General features: G+C 44.0%; 2 protein-coding genes across 19 annotated transcripts in view; one reads left to right on the top strand and one right to left on the bottom strand.

Moving 5' to 3' along the window:
* SUV39H2 (SUV39H2 histone lysine methyltransferase) overlaps nucleotides 1-17,755 on the top strand; it is a 52,915-nt gene extending 35,160 nt beyond the window's left edge. For 10 of the 11 annotated variants that reach the window (XM_077897123.1, XM_077897131.1, XM_077897128.1 and 7 more), the window contains one exon: nucleotides 385-7,838. In XM_077897123.1, the coding sequence (XP_077753249.1) occupies nucleotides 385-406 (22 nt within the window). In that variant the 3' untranslated portion in view covers nucleotides 407-7,838. Of the gene's footprint in view, nucleotides 1-384; nucleotides 7,839-16,636 lie in introns of those variants that run through there. The other variant, XM_077897124.1, reaches the window with a different exon arrangement.
* The window catches only part of DCLRE1C (DNA cross-link repair 1C), a 42,662-nt gene extending 16,905 nt beyond the window's left edge, over nucleotides 1-25,757 (bottom strand). Inside the window, exons 1-13 of one of the 8 annotated variants that reach the window (XM_077897115.1) lie at nucleotides 25,577-25,663; nucleotides 21,280-21,331; nucleotides 19,784-19,868; nucleotides 18,543-18,627; nucleotides 15,025-15,084; nucleotides 13,003-13,058; nucleotides 12,366-12,467; nucleotides 11,270-11,342; nucleotides 10,940-11,080; nucleotides 7,228-7,329; nucleotides 5,150-5,286; nucleotides 4,566-4,620; nucleotides 661-749 (exon numbers count right to left, since the gene is read on the bottom strand). In XM_077897115.1, the coding sequence (XP_077753241.1) occupies nucleotides 661-749; nucleotides 4,566-4,620; nucleotides 5,150-5,286; nucleotides 7,228-7,329; nucleotides 10,940-11,080; nucleotides 11,270-11,342; nucleotides 12,366-12,467; nucleotides 13,003-13,058; nucleotides 15,025-15,084; nucleotides 18,543-18,627; nucleotides 19,784-19,821 (938 nt within the window). In that variant the 5' untranslated portion in view covers nucleotides 19,822-19,868; nucleotides 21,280-21,331; nucleotides 25,577-25,663. Of the gene's footprint in view, nucleotides 1-660; nucleotides 750-4,565; nucleotides 4,621-5,149; nucleotides 5,287-7,227; nucleotides 7,330-10,939; nucleotides 11,081-11,269; nucleotides 11,343-12,365; nucleotides 12,468-13,002; nucleotides 13,059-15,024; nucleotides 15,085-15,630; nucleotides 15,956-18,542; nucleotides 18,633-19,485; nucleotides 19,680-19,783; nucleotides 19,869-21,279; nucleotides 21,333-25,576 lie in introns of those variants that run through there. The other 7 variants (XM_077897112.1, XM_077897114.1, XM_077897113.1 and 4 more) reach the window with 7 other exon arrangements.
* Between the last annotated feature and the right edge of the window lie 278 nt (nucleotides 25,758-26,035).

Here is a 26,035-nt window from a genome sequence, read left to right as displayed (position 1 = left end):
ATTTTTCCTGTGGGGAAAGCTACTGGAATATAATCATCATTTACAGAGATTATAAAAACTTAGCCATGGGAAAAATCATAAATAACTACTTTTAAAAACTGAAAAGCCATGTCTAATAATTAAAAAACCACTTCACTGTAATAAAGTGGTAAACAGAATACAACCTGTTATACAGCTATCTAGTCGTAGGATGGAGGAAGGCAAAACTCCTGTATTTGCTCTTGCACTGCAGAAAAGCAGGTCCTATTCTACAAGACTATTAAGTAAGACAGTGACACCTTCTGGCTTTCAGAGAATACATCTAGCTGGCTGCTTACTGGTCCCTGTTTAATGAGGCTTCCTGATCTCTTCGAAGAATCTCACAAATCTTATCTCACTCTACAGGCTGAAAGCTAAGGCACGGTGATGATAAAATACAAAAGGGCACAGAAAAAGACTTGAGGAGGGCCTCACTGCCAAATGGTTCCTTGGGCCAGATTCCCAGCAGCCTTTAGGATTATACATAACATATCGTGTTATGTATAAAGCCATCGTATTCCCAGCAAGAAACGTATTTATAGCCATTCCATCTTACACCCTTGCCTCCAATTCTTAGGCCCAAAACTAGTCTCTGCATCCATCTGTTCAACAATAGAAGTTTCACAAGTAGCAACTACTCACATTTCTACAACCTTATCCAAAGTTGTGCCTATTGGAATGACATTTGGATACACATTCACAGGACAGATGTAGTTCAAGAAATCTTTAATCTAGAAGGAAAATAAAATAGGTGAATTATCTCTATGCTGAAAAATCTGGGTGTCAGAGAAGCAACAAATGAGGCCAGGAGAAAGAGCAGCAGGAATTTCTTGTGTGGTCCTCAATGCTAGCTGCACATGGGGACCACCTGGGGGCCTCCCAGGAAAAATGAATCAACATTCAGGCCCACCCCCAAAATCCTTTTGTTACTGAGTTACAGTGGGGCCTGGAAATCTGAATATTTAAGTGTTCTTCAGGTGATTCTGTTCCACAGTAAGGACTAGGAATCACGGATTCATGGACTTCTTCCAGGATGCTTGATTTGTTCTAACAGTTTATTCTAACCTAGAGGAAAACTGAAGGCAAAAATTTCATGAATACCTTGATTTTCTGCAAAGTTCTGAATGCTATAAAAGAGGAACTCTGTCAATATTCCTCAAAACATCTCTACAATCCAGACAAGTTTCAGTTTTGTCACTTGTTAGATCTTGGTGAACATGTGATCTTGGTCAGGTTACCTGGAGTCTGCATTCGATTCTTCAGCTAAAAGTCTTAATGAGATAATGCATGTGAAGAGTTTGGCCTGGCATATGTTTAACATTCAGTGAAATTATCCATCACACACATGATAATGACAACACACAAAGGTTTTTATTCCCTTCTGCAAGTGGGGAAACTGAGATCTGAGTAATTATTAGAACCCAACTTTACCAAATCAAAAGAAGTAGGAACCCAGGAATTATCAATAACTCCATATTAAAATAAAGTGGCTACCTTATTTAAAACAGGAGAAAAAGCAAGACGACCCATTCATTCTTCAGGTATTTTCCATAAACTCTTTTTTTTTTTTACTTTCAGAGCAGAAACTATTACTTACCTGGCCACAACCTATATGATTTGCATAATTTGTTCTGAGGCTTTTCAAGGGAAGAGGGATAAAGAAAGTAAGGTTTACCTATACCAGAAATCATTCACTTTTACTTAGAAATGAAGTGGCCACAGGAGGCAAGAGACACCCACTAGAGAGGCACCCTCTGTCCCTTGTAAAAGCTGATGTCCTTGCATCAGATGTCTGCCTTAAGACCATTCACGAAGACCGTCTATTCTTATCCTCGTTATGTTCATTGAAGTCACTGGGCACGGTGAGTCGGCAAACACTGAACCAGGGCTCCTACCAGGAAGACCAGGTTCCTGTGAACCTCTGGTCACTGTTCCTGTCAGCCTACCAACGCATCACCTTGTTTTCTTTTTTTTTTTTTTTTTATCACCTTGTTTTCTATGCGCTTCTGACACCTATTCCACGTGCACTGTTGACTCATTACCACTGAATTCACGGCCAACAGCACCATAACTCCTGCCTGAACAAAGCTTATCAAACACATGTATTTCTTCCATGAGGGCACAGCCCAGCCTCTGTGCTTAGGAACATGCACAGCTCCCCAGCACTGCACCTGGGGGCCATTTTAAACAGTGAAACCCCCAACAAAAAGCACAGAAATGTGTAAATGCAGCACTGACCTGCCTGCAAAAGGACACCTGTTTACCCTGGAGCTCAGTGGCGAGGGCAGAGCACCACCCTGTTCAGCCTCAGCCGGGAATATGCGTGTCTGCTGACTCCCTGGGCCTGACTGCAAACAACCTTGCAGCGCTGCAACTATTAATTTGGGGGTCATAAATTTTGATGAGCAAGCAGACTTTTGTAAATAAGGAATCCATGAGTAAGGAGGATCAGCTGTAGTCAGAAAAACTGACAGGAAATGATACTTAAGCCTCCTATTTATGGGAGGCACCTGGGTGGCTCAGTTGGTTGAGCAGCTCACTTGGTTTCAGCTCAGGTCATGGTCTCAGGGTCATGAGGTTGAGCTCTACACTCGAGATTCTCTCTGCCTCTCCCTCCCATTCGAGTATATGCTCTAAAATAATTTTTGAAAAATCTACTACTTATGTTTTTAAATATATTTCAACGTGATCTATACTTAGGATAGGCCTATTAGAGTTTTCAGGAAAGCCTGTCTCCTCACCACCCTGAGAGATGACCAAGTGGAGCTCATGGTGACTCTCCATGTGTGCGATCAGTAGTGCTAATCCAGAGGGAGTGTGGGGGATGATGGCAGGGCAGGGGGGTCATCTGTTTCATCTCTCTGCTCAAGCACCAAAAAGACCTCCTAAGGGGTAACTGCATAAAATCCCAGGAAGGCTTATGCTTTCCAACCCGGCTGCTAACTACACTGAAGGAGGGAAACAGGCCAGATGTAGTCCTAAGTGAAAAAGTAAGGCCAAACCCATTCCCTCATTAGATGCCTTCCCGGTGGCTGAGACAGAAAGAATCCCCAGCCCTAAGGGATCAAAGGAAGGGGCCTTGATCCTGAGCCAGATACCAAACAGAAGACAAATCCCCAGGAGGGGGCTTTGACAACAATCTGAGATTTCAGGATAAAATGAGGAAAACACATTAGCTCAATTATGCCATCACAATGAATCCCTTCCAAGCTGCTCTCAGATAACCGATTTGTACCTGAAAGTTAAGGTCAGTTATTTAATAGTATTTAAATACTATTTAAATAGTATTTAAATACACTGTGGTATTTCGATAATATGATGAAGAGTCATTTACAACACTACGGCTGACTTGCGCTCTGAAGAATCCAATTGTTTGAATCATTAACACGCCCACGGCTCACGGCTCACTGCTGCAGTGCCGCATCCGTGTATCCCAAATACAAAAATGATAGTTACCCGGGAAATCAATGTTTAAGTGCAGAAATGGTCAAACTAAAAGTGTCATACAAAGTCTGATTTTATGCACCTTTTTCTCCTAATATGTACATGAGATTACTAAAACTCAGCACTTATGAGATGCTGGCATTTACTCTGGAAATGCATGAGGAGTTTGCAAATAAAGTACACATACCAAGTTCCCACTCTAGCAGGTCAATTTCCTACATGAAAAGGATCCTGACAATGCAAAACTGATAACTACTGAGCTCTACATCTGAAGCTAATAACGAAGCTAATAATGTTTTATCTATATGTTGACTAATTAAAAAAAAAGAAAGAAAAGTAAAAAGAATCCTAACAAAACTATTTAATAAGCCTTAAACTGAGTAATCCCAATATGCTACATCCTTCTTAAGGAAAAAGGTCTTGGGCAGCCTGGGTGGCTCAGTGGTTTGGCGCCACCTTCAGCCCAGGGCGTGTTCCTGGAGACCCGGGATCGAGTCCCACGTCAGGCTCCCTGCATGGAGCCTGCTTCTCCCTCTGCCTGTGTCTCTGCCTCTCTCCCTCTCTCTGTCATGAATGAATAAATAAAAATATTTTTAAAAAAGAAAAAAGAAAAGAAACAAGGTCTTTACCTCAGTAGCCTTTGTTCTTCCCCACTGCTGAATATTCAGGACTATTTTTTAAATAGTTTTTCAGCACAAATTTTGGAAGGGGGCAAAAATCTGGATGGCACCTTCGGGCCGCCCATAGGAGATTTATCTGTAGTACTCCTTCATGTAAGTTACAAGCAGCTAATGACAGCTGGACAGAACAACCAAAGTGGGGAAGTTAAAATATATGCAGGAAGTAAGATGGGAAGAAAACCTTAATCATCCACATTTTTCAATGTTTAGGCTGAAAGTAGGCGATAATAGCCAATTTCCTCTGTACTCAGCAAACATGGCTCATCTACTGATATGTTTTCCCTAAACTTCTTTAGGAAAAGCCAAAACAAATCTTAAGCAGTAAGAAGAGAGATGCCTCTGGTAGTCAGAGGCACTACTGTCAACCACGATGGCTGCCGAAGCAGGTGGCAACAGGGGTCTGGGTCCGTGGGATCCTCTTACCTCACTGTAGGAAGAATGAAAAGAAAAACAAGCTCTGTATGAACTCTCTCCAGTCCTAAAGGGAAATGAAAACACAAAAATTAAAAGTTCTTTTGACAAAACCAAGCTAAGTTCTACATTTCCTGCCTTCTCATTTAGTCTACTCCAATATGCAATCACCCTACAATCAAAGGTTTCTCCTTGGACAAGAGGGAACTCTTTCCAGAAATATAAGTATTTGTAGACATTCTGAATACCCAATATTAAAGAAGTGTTGCCAAAATGGGATGATCGCTATGGTTCTCCTCTGCTCCACTGAGGGCTTCTATCCCCTGCAGCGTCACCCCCCCACTCCCTGACAAGCAGGATGCCCTCAGTCTCCAGCCACCCAACCAGAGTAGCCCTCAGCAAATACTGGCTAAAGACACTGGCCATCAGACAGGTTGGGAAGCAGAACCTTTTTAAATAGCGTTTAAATTTCAGAAGTTATTCTCCATAATTATAGTGCATCCTCCTCCCTGGGTTAGGCTCAATTGCATTTAAACTAAATCAGAGAAGTTACCTCAAAAGCAAGGTTTCTCTCAAAAGAGAGGTTGCTTTCTTACCTCACAATTACATTTGTTTTTCTGGTTCTTTCTCCAAACCACATAGTGGATGGCTTAATGCTGATTGTGTGGAGCGGGATTCTGTTTTTGGAAATAGCTCCACAAGGTAACTTATTCCAGTGAAAATATTCCTCTGCCTAAAAAAGATTGCGAAGAAGGAAAAGCAGTTCAACATTTTCAACAAATCTGTCTGTAGGCAAGGTCTCAAAAACAAATGTTTCTAAGTTTACAGACATGACAAAAAAGTAGATGTAAGGAGACAATCAGATAATCCCAAATTTAGGAACATTCTGCAAAACGACTGGCCTGGACTCTGAAAATATCAGTGTCCTGAAAGAAAAGCCAAAAGCTGGAGACCTGATCTCCATCGAGAGATAGAAGAGGGCACAGGGGCCGCAACACACACCTGATCGTAGCTCGGGGCGCCCTGCTCCCCCGCGCCACATGCTAAAAAGGACACCACTACACAACAGGGAAGCATGGATACGGGCTACACGTCCAACTTTTTCAAAATACAGTTCGAGGGAAAAGTAACAAAAATGCTTTTAAAGGGCTAAAAAGCAATGAAACTGTTTTCCCAAGGACATCACGTTTGGAGAGGGGTCCTGCAAAACCATTAGCGCTCCATCCAAATCCGATGTCTCGGGAGGCCTCTGGAGCCTGATGAGGCGGAGGGGTATGCCAGGGCTCTGCGAGCTGTACCCCTGAGGCCGGGGGACCAAGACCAAGCAGTTAGAGGAGGGTTTCGAGGCAGGCAGCCTTGTGGGAAGTGACAGAAGTGACAGTTACAAATTCAGCTACTTGTGGGACGTAAGAAAACTCAGAGCAGAGACAAATCTGCCAATTAAGAGATTTACTGGGCTTGTGAGGACAAAGGCTACAAGTCAGGGACTGGGGGCTCAGCCGGTTGAGTGTTTTGCCTTTGGCTCCGGGAATGATCCTGGGGTCCTAGGATCAAGTCCCTGAATCGGGTGCCCTGGTCAGCAGGGAGTCTGCTTCTCCCTCTGCCTGCTGCTCCTCCTGCTTGTGCTCTCTCTCTCTCAAAGACATTTTTTTTTTTAAATAGAAAGAAAAGGGACAAAACAGTTGCTATTCTGTATCTATCGGACTTTGCTCCATCCGTGAATTCAGTGAGTAGGTGTGTGTCTCTGTGCACGAAAACAAAAAGATGAAATAAATTTGTATTTGAGTTTTAATATGCAGCTTACCAATCATCAAAATAATTTCTCACCTTGTAGTTACCCTAGAGTGGTCTCAAGTAGAATAGGCCAGGCTGTAGATAAGAATTCTTTTTTTTTTTTAAACTATGCTTTACTTTAGGGCTGAGCAAGTTTACTTTAGGTTTTTGGCAATGGAGCCAATATTATTACCACAGTGAGTATCTAAATATATAAATGCAGCATTTACTAAAATGAAAATTACTCAGCAATTGAATGCTCAGATATTTTAAAATTTAGAGGGATATGATGATCATGCAATCCCACTTCTGAAGATCATGATTATGGCTATATAAATTGAAAGGGAAAAAAATGTTAAGGGCAAATGCAAAATTTAATACCTGACATTTAATAACAGGACATTTAATAAGTGATGAGAGTTCTATGGTGGCATTCGAAAATGAATTACAAATGAGGGGCAAAGACACTAAAAATGGTCATTTGAAACTGGCCCAGCAATCCGTAACACCATTTCTAAGTCCGAAGCAAGGTTATACCTAAGTATTTATCTCAAATAAGTAGAAGAAAAATAGTTTATAAATGTTTTAAGTTAGAAGCTCTAACATATTACTATTTCCATTATAAATACATTACTCATTACCTAATTCATTACAAATAAACATGTATCAAATGTGTATGGATTTATTTCATTAAACAACCAAGAGGGTCTGTGTCTGTTGACTACCATGCAGTTTATGGAACATAGTAACGTCTAGCTGCATGGCCTGGGGTATCTCAGCCTATCTTCACATTTGTAAACTGAGGGGCCTAGAAAATGGGATTTCACAGCTTCTTTCTGGACCAACAATTCTGTTTTCCCATTCATCACGCCAACAGTGAGAAAAACAATGGACTCCGTACCTTTGGATGACGACAGGCATGGATCTGAGTGTTACGGTCTGTTGTGAGATGATGGAGAATGTCCGGCATGTTTCTAAACATGTCTAGTTTGTCCACGTGAATCTGAGTAAAATAGCACATATAAGCGTATTATTTGAATTGTATTTCCTATAAAGAAATTGTTCAAGGGTAATTATGCAGGGCAAATCATCCAGTTAGTGAACTCTTTCTTCTTTCTTAAAACTTAAGTTTTTGGCAGCGGCACCTGGGATCAAGCCCCGTGTTGGGCTCCCTGCTTAGCAGCGAGTCTGCTTGTCCCTCTCCAAATAAATAACACCTTTAAAACAAAATACACCCCTAGTTTTTGGCTATTTCCGTCCACACCAGTAATCTGCTGGCAGTCAACAGCGAAGGACAAAGATCATATCCCCACCGGTCAGCATTAGTGCCTATCGGTGGTAATAAAACATGCTGGGGATTCGGCTGGTGGCTTTCACTGAACCATGCTAATACCGCTGGCCTCGAACGACTGTGGTGCCCCAATGCCCCATAGTCAAAAAAAAAAAAAAAATCCCCATCACTTTCTACTCCCCCAAAACTTAACTACTCTAGTAGCCTACTGTTGACCAGAAGCCTTGCCAATAACATAAACAGCCAATTAACACAGATTTCGTAGATGGATCACATACTGTATTACAATAAAGTAAGCTAACAAAATGTTATTCAGAAAATCATAAGGAAGAGAAAATGCACTGAGTACTGCACTGTACTTTTATGGGTTGAAGTACAGCTTACGCAGTGTTACATTAGTTTCAGGGGGAGGCACAGCGATTGAAGGAGGAGAAGGACACTAGAACTCTCTGTCATGCTGTGCTCACCGCCAGTGCAGCCACCATACGTTACCACATAGGATATGATAGCACATCTGTCAAAGAAGATCCACGTATACGTGGACCCATGCAGTTCAAACCCGCACTGTTGGAGGGTCAATTCTGCTGTCCTTCATCAAGAGTCATTCAATGCCTATTTACTGTGCACCTACTACCTGCCAAGTCTTATTCTAAATACTGTTCACTAAATACTGTGAACACACAGACACACAAACACCCAACAATCACTGACTTGGGAAGACACATCTCCAATGTGCCGCGTAAGTAAGGGCAGTTTTAGAGGGAACACCACTGGAGCAGGAAGCAGAGGCCCAGATCCCCCCTTAACACACATCCCTTTGCAGGAGTAAAAGGAGGAGGAAGGCAGATGGAGGGGGAAAAAAACCAAACAACCTTAGCCACCTGTGGAATTTTAAGGTGAATACATTTTAAATTGTTAAGCCAATGTGTCAGTTTTTTAAAAAATATTTTATTTATTTATTCATGAGAGAGACACAGAGAGAGGCAGAGACACTGACAGAGAGAGAAGCAGGCTCCATGCAGGGAGCTCGACGTGGGACTCGATCCCAGGACTCCAGGATCACGCCCTGGGCCGAAGGCAGGCGCTAAACTGCTGAGCCACCCCGGCGTCACAATGTGTCAGTTTTAAAGGATTCTCTTCTTTAAATGACGTGTACCTAAGCGGGTGGTAGGACTATGAAGTGGCACAGTAAGAACTAGTCTCAAAAAAAAAAAAAAAAAAAAAAAAGAACTAGTCTCATTTTGAAATCTGACTGACAATAGATTGGAATACAGTCAAACGCTGTGGTAATTAATACCAGACACGCGTGAAAAGGATCCAAGTGTCATTGCTTACTTAGCCTGCGGCCTATTCCACTCACTCCCTGTTTACTAACGACTAACAAGAAGCAGCAACAAATTTGCTTTTCTGGACTCTGTACAGAGATGAAAAGGGGTGAGTTCTGAAGTGTACAGAGATACAGAAACTTTTGTCCTCAACAAAAATAAAGAAGCCTGAAAAAGTTGCCACAGACCATCTCTGAGGTTCCTTAGTCAAACACCTCCCTGTGGTCCCTTTTGAAATTCCTGATCTGAAACTGTTTCTAACCCCTGCAGAGGGATTAAGGGGCAGAAGAGAGGGCTCCCTCCAGAGGTCACCAGGCCACCCCCAAGGTCACCGGGCCACCCCCAAGGCTGCTCTCCCCTATCCGCAGGCTCCTCAGCCCATGGTTTCTTCCTTCAGAGCCTGCAAGAGCAGGAGCTTCAACCCTTTCCGGACTTCACACACGCAAAAATTTACAACCCAAATTTGGCACCTGCTAAGTGGCTGTCACCTTCCTATTTCACTAAGAGAGGCCAGGAGGGAAAAAACAATGGAGAACAGAGATCAGCGTGTGTGTATGTATGCGTGCGTGCACACAACCTATCCTCACTGCGATTTTAATTAATTTTTTTAAGATTGATTGATTCATTCATTCATTCATGATAGACATAGGGAGAGAGAGAGAGAGGCAGAGACACAGGCAGAGGGAGAAGCAGGCCCCATGCCGGGAGCCTGACGCAGGACTCGATCCCAGGACTCCAGGATCACACCCTGGGCCAAAGGCAGGCGCTAAACCACTGAGCCACCCAGGGATCCCCTGATTTTAATTTAAAAGGCCATTTTAACACCCAAATTACAGGAACAACAATCTCAGAATGAAAGCAAACCCTCAAAACGGAGAATTTACAACTTTATACCAATATATTTTGACAGAAGGAAAGAAGGACCAAAGGAGTCACAACTTACGAAGGAAAGGAGGGAGGAATTTATAAAATGTCCAATGCAGAAAAACTAGATCTTTTTTATTTTACTGAACGACACTGTGTATGACTGAATTTTTGGCACAAATCTGTTGGCTGGAGGGCAGGGAGGGGTGGGGGGGCGGAGATCTATGTTACAAGGCACAAAATGGAATGGAACTTGAATGTCCAACTAGCTCCAGCACTTTGTTTTATTCAGGGTCATTTCTCTCAGGGACAAGCAGAAGCCACATGCTCGCAGCCACACTCACGCCCCAGGCTCCGCGGTCAGCCTGAGAGCCCAGCACCAAAGCACATGGAAGGGAAGGTGCAACAGAACACCCTCCCAGCCTGATCGGGGGCAGATGGATCCATCCAAAGGGTTCGGTGCTCGAGGACAGTGGTTTTCACACACCTTGACCAGGACCCACAGTAAGAAATGGGTTTCCCAGGGCACCACTGCACACACGCGTACATGCATGTGTCTGATTCCCTAAGTAAACTGTCACAAAATGACAATTACTCTGACTGTAAGCAATACACTCAGATGGCTACGTTTATTTCACCACCCACAGTTTTGAAAAAAATATTTGCTCTACAGGACATTTCACCAAAGGGCTCTTCCCAGCCACCGGGGCTGCAGTGGGCTCTTCCTGTGAGGACACGAATAAACAGAGATGACCTCTCACTCCACAGGGCTGCCAACCTGCGCCACACATGCCTTTGTTTTGGTTTAAGATTTTATTTGACAGAAAAAGAGAGAGAGAGCACCTGCATGCACACACACAAGCAGGGGGAGCAGCGGAGGGAGAAGCAAAGGGAGAAGCAGGCTCCCCACTGACCAGGGAGCCTGACCTGGGGCTCGATCCCAGGACCGGGAGATCATGACCTGAGCAGAAGGCAGAGGTTTGTTTGACTGAGCCACCCGGGCCCCCAACACGCTGTCTTTGATAGGCTGCTTCCCTCTGCTACTGCGGCTGGTTGTTGAGGGGTTGGGAGGGGGAGGAAAGGAGAACCTGGAAGGATGGAAGGAGCAACAGAAAAGAAAGCCATCACCGTACCTGGACTCCAAACTCTTCACTAAGGTTGGTGAATAGATACTCATACCCGTAAGCTGCTTTGCAGTTCAGCCACACGACATGGTAGGGACTGCGAGTGATCCAGCTTCGAACCAGCTCCGATATTCCCCTCAGACACTCCTCCTGGTCAAGAGGTTTAAAAGGCATTTAATGCTTTTAAGAACATCACTCACCCCTTCTACTCCCAACAGTCACAGGTATTAATGCCAATTAATAATGGGACGATTATGATCTGACCTGTTATTCTAGAAACCCCCCACTAGAAATACAGCCACACCCCAGTTACTACCCTGCCTCTCTGGGGAGACTTACTCGACTAGGAATTTGATAAAATTTCGGATCACAGAAAGTAGTATCTAAGTACACACTTTGGATGTCTTTCACTCTGGAAAAAAAACAACACAAGAACAACAACAATTAGGGTTTAAAAAAAAAACAATTAGTGTTAACCACCTACCATGAAATAAAACAAATGTGAAATTTAAATTCTCAGTGATTTTATTTTTTTTTTTAAAGATTTTATTTACTTATTCATGAGAGACAGAGAGAGAGAGGCACAGACACAGGCAGAGAGAGAAGCAGGCTCCATGCAGGGAGCCCAATGTGGGACTCGATCCCAGGACCCCGGGATCACACCCTGGGCCGAAGGCAGGCGCTAAACTGCTAAGCCAACTAGGAATCCCCTTAAGAATTTTTTTTTTATGATTTTATTTATTTATTCACAAGAGACAGAGAGAGAGAGAAGCAGAGACACAGGCAGAGGGAGAAGCAGGCTCCATGTAGGGAGCCCGACTTGGGACTCAATCCCCCCGGGCCGAAGGCAGGCTCTAAACTGCTGAGCCACCCAGGGATCCCCAAATTCTCAGTGATTTTAGAAGGTGCTCCATTCCATTTGGAATTTTTTTGTGAAATCAACTTTGTTAGGAAATGATTTCCACACAATAAAATACAAAGATTTTGTAAATGCAGCTCGGTGAATTTTGACAATTCACGTAACTACTGCCCCAATCAATTTACAGAAAGAATGTTACCATCACCCCATTGCAAGGAGAAAAATTTGTTTTACTATCACAAATAGTATAATAAACTTCATTTTCTAACTGAAACATAGGCTTGTACTTGGGGGGAAGGGAGCAGTAAAACTTCTTAGATGATTCAGCCCTCCAGTCAAGAATTACATGAAGTCTGGGGGTACCTGGGTGGCTCAGTCAGTTAAGCAGCTGACTTGATTTCAGCTCAGATCATGATCTCAGGGTCTAGAGATGGAGCCCGCGTCAGGCTCCGTGCTGCCTGTGGAGTCGGCTTGGGATTCTCTCTCCCTCTGTCCCTAACCCTCCCCCTGCTTCTGCAAGCTCTCAAAAAAACAAAACAAAACAAAACAAAACAAAAACCAGACAAAGTCTAATACCTGCCCCCGGAGTGCAGAAGCTCCATTCTAGCAGCTTCTCCCTTTGCCATTCTGAAGTCTCCTGTGTACAAGACTGTTCCGTTATTGCCCTGAAATAAAAACCTGAGAAGGAAATTTGTCTTGGTGACTTTTAAGTCTCATACAACATCCTAACGAAGCAAATATACACTAAATCCACAGCAAATGTTTCCTGGCGAACAGAGCCACCTACGATATAGTATTAATGGGATTTTAATATAAGCTCTAAACTATACCAGCCACTCAGCTGCCACCTTTCCTGGGGGGAATAACACAATAGAATATACTTCCGCATTTGCAACAGACATCCCCTGAAATGTGTTGGCTCTCCCAACTATGTGAGATCACTCCTACTCATGGAGAGAAAAATCCATGGGATGGGAAAATGCAAAGCCAACAGAGAAATGGCCATGGAACACTTCTGTTAAAAGACAGCCACACAGGTCAAACTTGATTTCACCTCAATCCCCCAAGTTCAATTTTAAAACAAAGATTAAAGAAATTGCCACCTACATATTAGAGAAGTAATCTCCGTACACGTTATTATTTTCTAGACCCTGAAGATTTATTTCTACAAATACATGTATAATAAAATAGCAAAATAGATGGGCTCCCTTACATAACTGATCCTGGACAGTGACCAGCTGGTAAGAGAGTCACAACAATATCTTCCTTCTAAAAAGAAAATAAAGAAAAAATAACAATGATATAAATTATCGTTAGGACCTTGCCTAAAAAAGCGCTCCTTGGTAGAATAGATTCAAGTACTTCTCAAGAATACGGTACGCCTTTTCTCATTTCCTCATGCAACATATCCTGGAAACAAGTAGAATCCTTGCCCACAAAACGATGGTTAAGCATAGTGACTAGTATAACCCAGCAATTCCGCTCTTAGATACACGCGAGAGAAATGAAAACTTACATCCATTCATGCATGAAAACCGGTGCACGAATGTTCACAGCAGCAGCATTCACACTAGCTAATGAGTAGAAAGACCCTGAATGTCGATCAGCTGATGAGCAATTTCACAAAATGTGGTACATCCATACAATGGAATATTATTTGGGCCACAAAAAAGAGACAAAATACTGATATATCACAACATGGATAAATCTTGAAACCATGATGCAAAATAAAAGTAGTAAGTCACAAAAGACCACATACTGTTCGATTCCATTTATTTTTTTTTTCAATTCCATTTATATGAAATGTCCAGAATAGGTGAATCCTATAGACTTAGAGTAGTGGTTGCCATGGGCTGAGGGAAGGAGAGACAGGGAATTACTGCTAATGGGTACAGGGTTTCTTTTTTCGGTGATGAACATACTTGAAAAACGACTGTAATGATGAATACACAACTCTGTGAATATACTAAAAGCCACTAACTGTACATTTCAAATGGGGTGAGCCGTATGATATATGAATTATAAGTCAATAAAGCTATTATTAAACTAAAAAAAAAATAAAAATAAAAAGCCTGACATAGCCTGGCCCCAAGTCACCATTCTGTCCTGGGCAGAGCTAATAGGCAGAGCTCTGGACACCCTGGCTCGCTCCCTGATAGTGGCAATTCCTTCTGAAGTCTAACATCATTCGTTCCAACAGCCCCTTTAGAGCAAGGTCCCAGGGTAAGTGCTGGCGACACAACACACAAAGCCACAGCACATGAGAACAAAGGACCAGAGTGGAACAGCAAGACTCTGGTCAATGGGAGCTGCCTGCTGTCTGGTGCCCAGATTTGACAAAGCCTGTCACCAACATAAGTGGCAAGGCAGTGAGGTGATCAGAGGAGTCTAGTGTTAGCTAACTGAGTCCAGGACAGCATTGAGCAACCTTCAGGCCACCCCTTTTACCTCCTTTTTAACCCACCCTCAACTGGCCCTGCAGTCCTCACTTGGATAACAAATCGAAGAGGACTGCTTCACACGCCTAATCGTCCCCAGAGAGGAAATGTGAAAATTCAGCCCCCGCCTGGTCACAGAGAGTGGACACCCATCAGAGTTCAACATGTCAACAGAGCAGGTTATAACCAGGCCATGGAATTAATCTTACCTAGATTTACCATAAAATAGGAAAATACTTCCTGGCCCTAGGAAGAATTTGAGTTAAAACAATAAATAAAAGGCAGGTCCGTAATCCTGCGTATTATTAAAAAAATATATTCACAACACAAAAGTATCTGCTTCTAAATTTAAGGACAAAAAATATATTGGATCCATTTGGACACTTAAGTGGATTTTCTTAAGAAATGATTCAGGAAAAAAAGAAAATCACAAATACATAAATTTGCTACAAAAGCACTAAACACCGTATTATATCCTGAATATTATAATAAGCTTAATAAATTTGACAATGACATCAGAGTAATAACAACTGGAGTTCTCAACATTAGAAGGTAATACAAAAAGGATCAATTCAAGACAGGAGTTATGTCCAAACTTTTGCATGTAGAAAAGAAATGGAACACAAATATTTTTCCCCTACAAACTCACCCAATTACTATAATTTTTTTATGGTAAAATGCACATTTAAAATCACAGAGAAAAAAAAAAGAAAAAAGAAAAAAAAATAAAATCACAGAGAAAGTCAATCATCTTATTAAATAATACTTTCTTAAAATTAAATTTAACATTTACTTACCTCCCCTGACGCTTCATCGACTAAAGGTATCTGGGTAGGAGTTTCAATTTCAATGGATATCTATTAAAATAAGAGATCATATGTATACCATACTGAGTGTTTCTACAGTTTTTCATAGATTTATAGGTCTTTGCCATCTCAAACACACAAAAAAAGGACTAAGATGTAGTTATAAAACTCTCTGCGTAACAATTTCTGATTCACGGTACAAAACGTTTCCAGTCTGAAAACATGATAGAGCTAAAGTAGTACCTTTCTTGAGGGGCCGTGGCAACGTGGGTTAAATGCCTTCTAAACCTACATATCCTTTGACACGGCCATTCTGTTTCAACTTTTCCCCTTAACCTCCCCATCCCCATCTTCCCACTGCCCTCTCCCTCTGAACCTGAGTCTCTGTAACACACGTGGCTCTGTGTTCTCCAAGCTTAGGTTCTGTGTTGCAGAAAACAGCCTGGATCAGTGCAAGAGGTGGTGGCCTAATCTGCAGATAAATAAATGCGATCTCACGACTGTGAGATTCAGTGAGCTACTACCTTAATCAGGATGTTCACACGGCCATATGTGAAACCGTCAATATCAAATCTGCCAGAAGAATGAGCAACTTACCTCTTTACTATATCCCACAAAAGCACACCTAGTGTGGGGAGTATTTGTCCTTGGAACATCTGGCAAAATGCACCTATAAAACCATCTGGACCTGGGACTTTACTGAAGAAGAGATCTTTGCACATTGTTTTCATTTCCTCAATGTTTACTTATTCAAGGTTTCCACTTTTCTTGCCTCAGTCTGGTATTTTCCTACTTATCCAGAGATTTATCCACTTTGCCTAAATTATCAAATATACTATCATTCATTTTCTTTTTTTTTTTTACTATCATTCATTTTCAAAAAAATGTACTGCTGCTATTAATAGTTCTTTTCCTTTTTATAATTCTGTATTTTTATATGCATCTTCTTTTTTAAACCTTGGCAGAAAAAAAAAAAAAAAAAAAACCTTGGCAGAAATCTAGTTCTACTCCTCTAAAGATGAGCTTTGACTTTTGTCAACCTTCCCTTTTATTTTCTGCAGTAGCTATTGGGTCTCTGCATCGCTAACTTGTCCTTTTACCTTTATTATCTCCTTCTTTCACATTTGTTGCTCCTTCTCCTTCTTATTGAGTCAAAGACTCATTCCATGTAATTCTAGTCTTTGTTTCCTAAGAGATGTACTTAATGCTGGCAACTTCCCTTCAAGTGCTAATTTAGCCATGTTACACACATTTTGACATGGTGTGTCCTCACTGTCCGTCAGTCCTAAGTATTACATGGTTTTCTTTATAATTTCCTCTTTGACCTAATGGTCGCTTATTAGATGCACTCAGTTCCAATAGGTGTGGGATGATCTGAGCTCTCCTTTTATTTGTGACTTCCAGCATCACTGCACTGCAGAGGACAGATCACTAGGATTTCCTGCTTCTTCTGCGACACAGTATGTGGTCAATTGTTGTAAATGTTCTGTGTATACCAAAGATCTGGTTTTCTCTTTGGGTGCCTCGGACTGCCATGAGTTCGCCTTTATTAGTCATGCCCTTCAAGTCTCTGTGCTTACTTCCTGCCTCCTTCCTCTTTCAGCTTCTGAGCAGTGTGGGAAGTCCTCCAGCTACTCCTGTCAAGCAGCCTAGTCTCCCTGAGACTGTGAGGGGGCCTTGGACTGCACCACTCCTTGAGCTGGAACTGTCCTACAGGTCCCTTCGGCATACACCTCCAGGTTGGAGCTAGCTGCTAGAAACATCTGTGTGAGATGCGGAAGGCCAAAGTGAACCAGCAGCCATTTCTTAATGCTCTGAAGAGCTCCAGAAACTCCACCAGTTCATGGATGTGGATCTGCTGGCTCAGCTCACAGACACACAGGGCAGGACTGCAGCAATCCCACCTGTGGCTGCATATCCTCCTTCGGCTTCTTGAAGGCCTGGGCAAGGAGCACAGAACCTACCAAGGCTGGAAGGAGTGAGAGACAGACAGGGGCTCCAGTCTGTCCTTGTAGACTCCAGCCCAGCTCTTCTCTGCTCTTCATTTCTCAGCTCCACTTCCCGACTGCAGGCTGGGCTGATCCACAGCCAATGTCAGGCGTAACACTGGGCCGAGGTTCCAGCCTTGGCGTGTACGGTCACTGTGCGGAGTGGGGATGGATCCCACCAAGTTACTGTCAGAGGTCGAGGCTGAACATGGCACACGTACACTGACAGGCTATGAAAACCCCGTATTTCTCATGCTGTGGGACTTTACAGAGACAGGAGAGCAGTGCTCCAGCTGGGAGGAAGTGGCTCTCATGGCCAGAAGACAGTAGGAGCAAGTAGCCCTGGGTTTTTATTGTGGTTAGGGGGTATGTCTGGGCTTGAGGTTTGAACTTCATGTCAGTGCCAAGGGAGGGGTAGGCTTTTTATTATTAGCCCGCCCAAATGTGGGGTACTAGTGGAAAGAGGATGTGAGAGCTGAAAGCTGTCAGTAGACAAACATCAGACTCTGACACTTGTTCAGACTTCTCTGGCAGCTCCCACAATTACTTAAAGTTTAATCTGTATAGTGAACCCTAACTGTATTTCCCCCCCAGCCGTCCTCTCTCTCTGATCAAGCACCGGGTATCAGTTACTGTTTTATCCAGTTTGAGGCCATGTCAATTGGACGTTAAAATTCTTATCTTCCCCATCCACTGTTCCTTCTGACAGTAAATAACATCCTCTTTGAAACAAAGATCTCTTTTTGCCTTCAATTCTATTTTGTATGATACAAAAATTGCCACTCTGGCATTTCTGGCTTCTAACTGTTTAGTACATCTTTTCCCTTTTTGGATTATTCTTTCCATTTCAACCTGCATTTCTCCTTCTGTTTTATCTAAGCCTCTTGTAGACTAAGACTGATGGAGCTTTCTTTTCTTCTTTTTTTTTAACCTAAACTGAAAAAATTACAGTTTGAGCAAAAGTTAAATTAAAGCCATTTTATAGTAATTACTGCTATAACAGAACCTTTCCTGGCATCTTTACATTTTCCATACACCATTCTTTTGTTTCTCCCCTTTGCTATCTACTTTCCATTGGACAATTTTGAATCTGTCAGATTCAAAGTTGTCCACTCTATTTTTATTCCAGTTATTATCCCTTTATCATAACCCATAAGATGTGTTCATTCTTCCCAGGCTACATTGTGACCTAAATAAAAGGATTTATCAACGGTGTTAAATATTTTACACTATAAAGCATTAAAATGCAACTTAGCAAGAGTGAATGAGATTAAACCAGCAAAACTAAGACCTGAGATCAAACTGTTAAGGAACAAGAAAAACAAATCAGCAACAATAAAATGTCTGCCTCCTCTAAACTGATGAATTCTAAAGACTAAACATCAATATTGTAATTAATGTGGATAAATGTAGTGTAGGAGGAACTGGGCTTTGAATAATTCGAAAGCTTTGTTTAATCGACCTCGAAAAATATTTCCCCTTGAGAAGAAGAATTAGTGTCATTCAAAAAATAAAACTTACGATTCGTTTCTCCCAAAATCTGTACCTCGGGCTGGTTAACAACAACTCTTTAGTAACAGGTGAACAGTATAAGCGAACCTTCAAGCTGAAAGGAAGAAATTTAGAAAAGCTATGTCAGTACAATCCACAGGGAGCCATCTGGGTGACCAGAAAATACGTTTCATCATTTATCAGTTATCTCAAGTCATCCAGACACTCAGCTGGCCCAAAAAGTGTTAGAGCAGTTCCCAACATGCCACCACCTGTGACTATCTAGGTCCCATCAAGACCGCAAAGGGGGGGGGGGTGCCTGGCCAGCTCAGTCAGTGGAGTGTGCAACTCTGGATCTCGGGGTTGTAAGTTCAAGCCCCACATTTAGTGGGGAGATTACTTTAAAATCTTAAAAAAAAAAAAAAAGACTGCAAAGGGACAATGGGGAAGAAACAGATGAGAGAAACTACTGGGCCCTCTGACCTCCTCAAAAGAGTGTCCCCCATCACTCTTAGTTTTTATACATAAATGTTTGCACATGATTAGGTACGAAGCTGCCTCTCCAGAACAGAAAGGGGTGGGGAACAGAAGACTTCTGTGTTTTACTTCATCTACACCTATTCTATTTTTTAGTGAGCAAAAATTTATTTCATGATAAACTTTAAAAATTCAAAAGCAAAGCTTAGAGGTTAAGAATATAGTCTGTGGTGGACCATATCTTCCAAAGATGGCCACACTCATATATATCCTGACCATACATGCTCTGTTTACAAAATGGATATGGAAATCCCTCAGGGTTTGTTTTAACCTCCCCTTCAGCCTGTCTTTATAACTGCCTCCACCAACAGAATGTGATGAAGGAAGGTCACAGGACTTTGGAGGCCAGGTCTCCTGGCAACATGGCTATCTGCTAGCTCTCCCTTGGGACGTACACTTTATAAACCCTGAGTCTCCATTTAAAAAGTTCAGCTACCTTGAAATCACCATGCTGAAGAGTTTTCCAGCAACAGAGATGCTCGAAAGCCCCAACTGCCTGATTCTTCTCAGCCTCAGTGTCAAACACTGAGTGAATGAGCCTCCAGATAATGGCAGCCCCAGCATGCCATGGGGCCCGGCAGAAACCAGCCACTCCCACTGCGCCCTGTCAGAGTTCCTGACCCACAGAAACTGAGAAAGAGAACATAAGATTAGTTGATTTAAGTCACTAAGTTTTGGCGTAATTTGTTACGCAGCAACAGATAACTAATACCCAGCTCGAAAATCAGACAGACCTGGTTGAAATCCTGGTCCTGCCACTTACTGGCTGCATGACCTTGGGCAACTAATTTAATCTCTCTGGTTCCTCAGTTTCCTCATCTGCAAAATAGAAATAATAATGGTATCTTTTCAAAAAATTATCAAGAGGCTCTGATGAGGATGTTGGCTCCAAGAAGACAGGGATTTTCATCTGTGTTGTTACTATTATATCCTCAACATCCAAGACAGTGCCTGACTCATCACAGGCACTCAGAAAAACTGCAGAACCGATAAATACATAGTGCCTGGCATATATATAGAAGTACTCGATTAACCACAGCTAGCATTACCAGGATACACGGACTACTGATACGACTTTGCAGAGAACACTGACATCCATTGGTTCAGAAGTTAAAAAGTCAACCCCCACCTGTGAACTCTCTCTCTCTCTCAAATAAATAAAATCTTTAAAAAGAAAAAAAAAGTTGGGGCGCCTAGGTGGCACAGTCGGTCAAGCATCTGTCTTCAGCTCAAGTCATGATCACAGGGTCCTGGGATGGAGCCCCATATCAGACTCCCTGCTCAGTGGGGAGCCTGCTTCTCCCTCTCCCTCTGCCCCTCCCCCTGCTCATTCTCTTTTTCTCTCTCAAATAAATAAAATCTTAAAAAAAAGAAAAGAAAGGGAAGGGAAGGGAAGGGAAGGGAAGGGAAGGGAAGGGAAGGGAAGGGAAGGGAAGGGAAGGGAAGGGAAGGGAAGGGAAGGGAAGGGAAGGGAAGGGAAGGGAAGGAGTCAGCAGGGTCCTATTCAACATATATCTTGAGAATTTGGAATTGACACTGAGGCAAAGGACGGCTGTAGGAAAAGAATACTGTAGTTTAGGGATCCCTGGGTGGCGCAGTGGTTTAGCGCCTGCCTTTGGCCCAGGGCGCGATCCTGGAGACCTGGGATCGAATCCCACGTCAGGCTCCGGTGCATGGAGCCTGCTTCTCCCTCTGCCTATGTCTCTGCCTCTCTCTCTCTCTCTGTGTGACTATCATAAATAAATAAAAATTTAAAAAAAAAAAGAATACTGTAGTTTAGCTTTAAGATCCAAAAACATGATTTTCTTCACAACAGAACCACACATACACTTGAAAATGAACACACTATTGCTACACCCAACAGCATGAGGAATCCCACAATTATAATGTTAAGTGAAAGAGAAGTAGAATCATACTGAATAGACTGTATGATTCTACGTACACAAAGTTCACAAATAGCCAAAGCTAAACCACAACAACAACAAGTTAAAGTACAGGTTGCCTCTGGGAGATGAGGACTGACTGTGGGGAGGGACGGGGCTCTGCTCTGGGACACTGGTCCTATTCTATTTATTGATTTGCGTGGAAGCTCTATAGATGTGCTCACCTATAAAAGCTCATCCAACTGTACCCTTATACATTGTATGTACTTTCCTGCGTAGAAGTTATACCCCAATAGAAATGTTTACTTAAAAACACACCCACACAAATAAGTAGCAAAATAAATTACCTGCATTCCAGCCTTCTTTTCAAGGCAGGAGCTCTTAATCCTTTCATGTGATCTAAAAACAAAAGAATAAAAATTCATAAGCACTTTTTTTTTGAGAGGATTCGTTAGGCCAAGCAAACAATTGTCTGTTCTTTTACGAGAAAACAGATGAGAGGTTCATTTTTTTTAAAGATTTATTTATTTTAGGGACACCTGGGTGGCTCAGTGGTTGGGAGCCTGACTTTGGCCCATGGCGTGGTCCTAAAGTCCCAGGATCAAGTCCCACATCCAGCTCCCTGCATGGAGCCTGCTTCTCCCTCTGCCTGTGTCTCTGCCTCTCTGTGTCTCTCATGAATAAATAAATAAAATCTTTTTTAAAAATTCATTTATTTTAGAGAGAAGGAGAGTGTGTGCACACATGTGCAAGGGTGGTGAGGAGGAGAGAAGCAGACTCCCCACTGAGCAAGGAGCCCAACACAGGGCTCGATCCCATGACCCTGAGATCAAAATCTGAGCTGAAACCAAGAGTCGGACACTGAACCAACTGAGCACCCCCAGGTGCCCCAAGAGGTTCTCTTTTATAAGAGAACAGATTCTTATGGACTATTGGATCTTTCTTCTGCAGGTGACGATGCATCTGAAAACAGGTCAGGAACCACTGAAAGCTGGCCATCTCTGGCCATCATTTAAAAGGACAATGATCAAAAAATAAAATAATAAAATAAATAAAAGAAAAGAAATAAAATGAAATAAAATAAAATAAAATAATAAAATAAAATAAAATAAAATAAAATAAAATAAAATAAAATAAAATAAAATAAAATAGAAGGACAATGATCCCCTCCATCTTAGGAGAGTCTAAATCACTCTGAGGAGCCACAGAAGAATGAGTGACTAGACCCTCATTTCAGAACTACTTCCAGCACTTTCCTTTATGTTCTTCTTTCATTTCTATCCAACCCTCTGTCATGCCCCGCTCCATGTGACCCATTCAGTTCCAGTCACTTAAGTCAGTCCATCTGGAGACTCGAGCTAGCTTCCACAGACTCTAAGAATTTGTTCAGGCCTAGGCCAGCATGAGAAGGTATGATATTTCCATCCACACAGGCCCACTTCACAGCCCTCCAAATGAACAGGTACAGAGATGGCCTTTAAAAACACAGTAAATTCTAATACATTCTGAATCTCAGCATGGGAAGGACTAGACAGCAATGGCCACACCTCCTCAGTTGAGTTGAATTAAACCAATCCTAATTATTCTAATTACCACCACCACCACCACACACGTGCATGTGCGCGCGCGCGTGCACACACACACACACACACAGACACACAAGGACACACACAGCCTCAACTTCCCTCTGGTGATCCTTAACTCCAGAGAAAACAAGGCACACCCCCCACCACAGACCTTGACCAGACCTGCACCTGTCCCCACAGAGGGTCAATCTCCTCAGACCACCCCTGGTCCAGGCTTTCAGGGCCCATGGGGGGCATCCCAGGGCAGGACTTTCCAAAGAATTTGTGCCATGGCAAAAAGAGGCTCAATCAGGACTTGGCCTCAAGTCCCAAACTAAATCAGCAGATAGCACTCTGTAGCTGCTGTAATCAAGATGGCCCAGGACCACCCCAGCCCCCTCCCCTGACTGCCAGCCAAGAGAACTTGGGCCAATTTACCTGGTGCTGCGAGGACTGTACACAGCATCTCCTTTATAGGGGCTTTTTCCTTTTCCTAGACCAGATTAAGTCACTGTAAATTGTCCTCTAAGGGGGTCTTCTCCACCCCTGGGCTGCTACCTCAAGCCATAGGTCCCCTCTTGTCTCCCAGGCCTTGCTGTGATGCTTAGCAAAGCCTGCCCTGAGCATAGCACTGGGTTCCAGATGGTTCCTAAACAGGACTGAGTGGGCCATGGGATGAGATGTTCTATCTCATTTATGTAATTTTTTTTTCTACCAAAAGAGTCCACAGATTTTGTCAGATATTCTGTATTAGTCTGTTCAGCCTGACGTAACAAAATATCGTAGACAGAGCGGCTTAAACCACAGAAATTTCTCACAGTTCTGGAGGCTAACTTCCAAGATCAAGGTGCCAGGGTTGGCTTCTGGTGGGACTCCTCCTGGCCTGCGGACAGCCACTTACTGCATGCTCACACAGTCCTTCTTCAGGTTGTGTGTGTGGAGAGGAATCTCTATTCCTCTTTTTACAAGGCCACCAATTCTAACAAATTAGGACCTTGCCCTTATAAGCTCGTGTAATTACTTCCTAAGAGCCCCATCACCAAAAAGAGTCACATAGGGAGTTTAGAGCTTCAGTGTGATTGGGGGTGGAGGGTCACAATTCAGCCCACAGCACGTCCAAAGAAATCTGTTTCTCAAAAGGGTTAAACACTCCCAGTAAGCAATGTGGGAAATTTCTGAAAGCAGTTGAGTTCTTGCCTTGATAAGTTTACATCTTCCTTGAGTGAACACACATGTAATGAAAGAAGAGGAAGAGTTACAAATTGCCCAATGATAGGGAGTCAGTTTCTTGCTTAAGCATAAATTCATGATCATGATTTCAGATTCCTGCAGGCGGATTCTTTCTCCAAACTCCCTACTCCTAAACACGAAGGGCAAGCCCCTAAGCCACACTTCAGTGATGGCTAGCACATTTCGAGTTGAGGCTCAAGACAAAAGGTCAAACAAAGGTATCCTTGCCCAGCTGGAGACTCGACTCACAATGAAAAACAAAACAAAAACAAAAACCACATTCTGAAGAATAAAACGGACTCTCAAAGAGGCTCACGGTGCTAGTTAGCACATCGAGAGGAAGTACAGACTTTGTTCATTAATGAGAGAGAATTTGTAGCTCAGAGCAAAAAAGCAGAGGCACTTCCTAAAAGCAGTAACTTCAGCATCCTAGAGGTTAAACACGGACAAGAGTTGCAACATGAGGCTCCTCTGGCTCTGGAGATGGGCTAGAATTTTTTTTTTTAAGATTTTATTTATTTATTTATTCATGAGAGAGACAGAGAGAGGCAGGGACACAGGCAGAGGGAGAAGCAGGCTCCACGCAGGTGCTAAACCGCTGAGCCACCAGGGATCCCCAATGTTTTTTGTTTTAAAGATTTTATTCACGAGACACACACACAGAGAGAGAGAGAGAGAGAGAGAGAGAGAGAGAGGTGGAGACGCAGGCAGAGGGAGAAGCAGGCCTGGGTCCCCAGGATCATACCCTGGGCTGAAGGTGGCGCTAAACCACTGAGCCACCCGGGCTGCCCAAACTATAATGTCCTAAGAGACCCTCCAGCCCTTATCATCAGGGGGAGCCACTCAGGCTTAAGCCCTAACTGTGTGCAGCTGCTAAATCTTAGTCTTCTGGTTGCCCTGCCTTAAACAAAACTTTTACACTGGATGTGGGCAGAACATCAACAAGGAGGGGGAGCTTGCGCTTCATAGAACTTTCAGAGAGGATGCTTGAATTGGTGTCCATGCACTTGCTTGATAATAAATATTGGGGGGGGGGGTAGGTAAGGGCATAATTGCATCTGAAACTTGTCTTTTTCTTCTTTTTTTTATTTTTTTAAATTTTTATTTATTTATGATATTCACAGAGAGAGAGAGAGAGAGAGGCAGAGACAGGCAGAGGGAGAAGCAGGCTCCATGCACCGGGAGCCCGACGTGGGATTCGATCCCCGGTCTCCAGGATCGCGCCCTGGGCCAAAGGCAGGCGCCAAACCGCTGCGCCACCCAGGGATCCCCTTTTTCTTCTTTTTTTAAATTTTTATTTATTTATTCATGAGACAGAGAGAGAGAGAGACAGAGACAGAGACGGAGACAGAGGCAGAGACACAAGCAGAGGGAGAAGCAGGCTCCACGCAGGGAGCCGGACGCGGGACTCGATCCCGGGACCCTGGGGTCACGCCCTGGGCCGACCGCAGCGCTAAACCACTGAGCCACCTGGGCTGCCCTCTTCTCCTGTTTTAAAGGCATTTTATTTTTTCATGAGAGGCACTGAGAGAGGGGCAGAGACGTAGGCAGGGGGAGAAGCAGGCGCCCAGGACCCCAGGATCACGGCCTGAGCCAAAGGCAGACGCCCAACCACTGGGCCACCCAGGTGCCCCCGAAACAGGGAAGCGAAGACGTGGAGGCGGAGCGCTCCCCGCTGCCCCCCGACGCTGCGCTGCTAGGAGAGCGACCAGAAGAACCTAAGTGTTCAGTCCTGCGCCGTCGCGCAGACGAAGAGGCTGCAGAGCCAGGCCGGGACACGCGCACCTGCTAGTGTGGGCCCCGGCCCCCCCGCCCCCCCGCCCCCCGCAGCTTCCCCGCGGGCACTCACCCTTGTGGCAGTGGGACAGGAAGTAGGCGCGGGCCTTCAGGTTCTCCCTGTCGAAGCGGTCTATGGAGATGGCCGGGTACTCGGCCATCTGCCCCTTGAAGGAACTCATAGCGCCGGCCGACCGCCGCGGCCCGCTCCCCACCCGCCTGCGGAAGCTCGGGTCTGCCCCGCGCCGCGCCGCGCCGCGCCGCGCCGCCACTTCCGGGAACCTGCCGCCGCCGCGCCATTGGCCGACCGGGCGCAGCCACGTCCAATCAGAAGAGCCGTGGGGCGGAGGGGCGGGGCCGAGGGGCGGGGCCGAGGGCGGGGCCGAGGGCGGGGCCGAGGGGCGGGCGGGCGACTCCGCGGCTGGAGACCCGCGTGGCTCGGCGGTGCGAGCGGCGGGCTGCGGGGCCTCGGGGGCTGCGGGGCCTCGGGCGCGGCGGGCGTGACTCCTGCCCGACGCCTCGCCTGGAAACC

This window comes from Canis aureus, chromosome 5, assembly GCF_053574225.1.
Source record: "Canis aureus isolate CA01 chromosome 5, VMU_Caureus_v.1.0, whole genome shotgun sequence".
NCBI lineage: Eukaryota > Metazoa > Chordata > Mammalia > Carnivora > Canidae > Canis > Canis aureus.
Note: the sequence above shows the minus strand (reverse complement) of the source record. Positions and strands in the feature narration are given on the sequence as shown.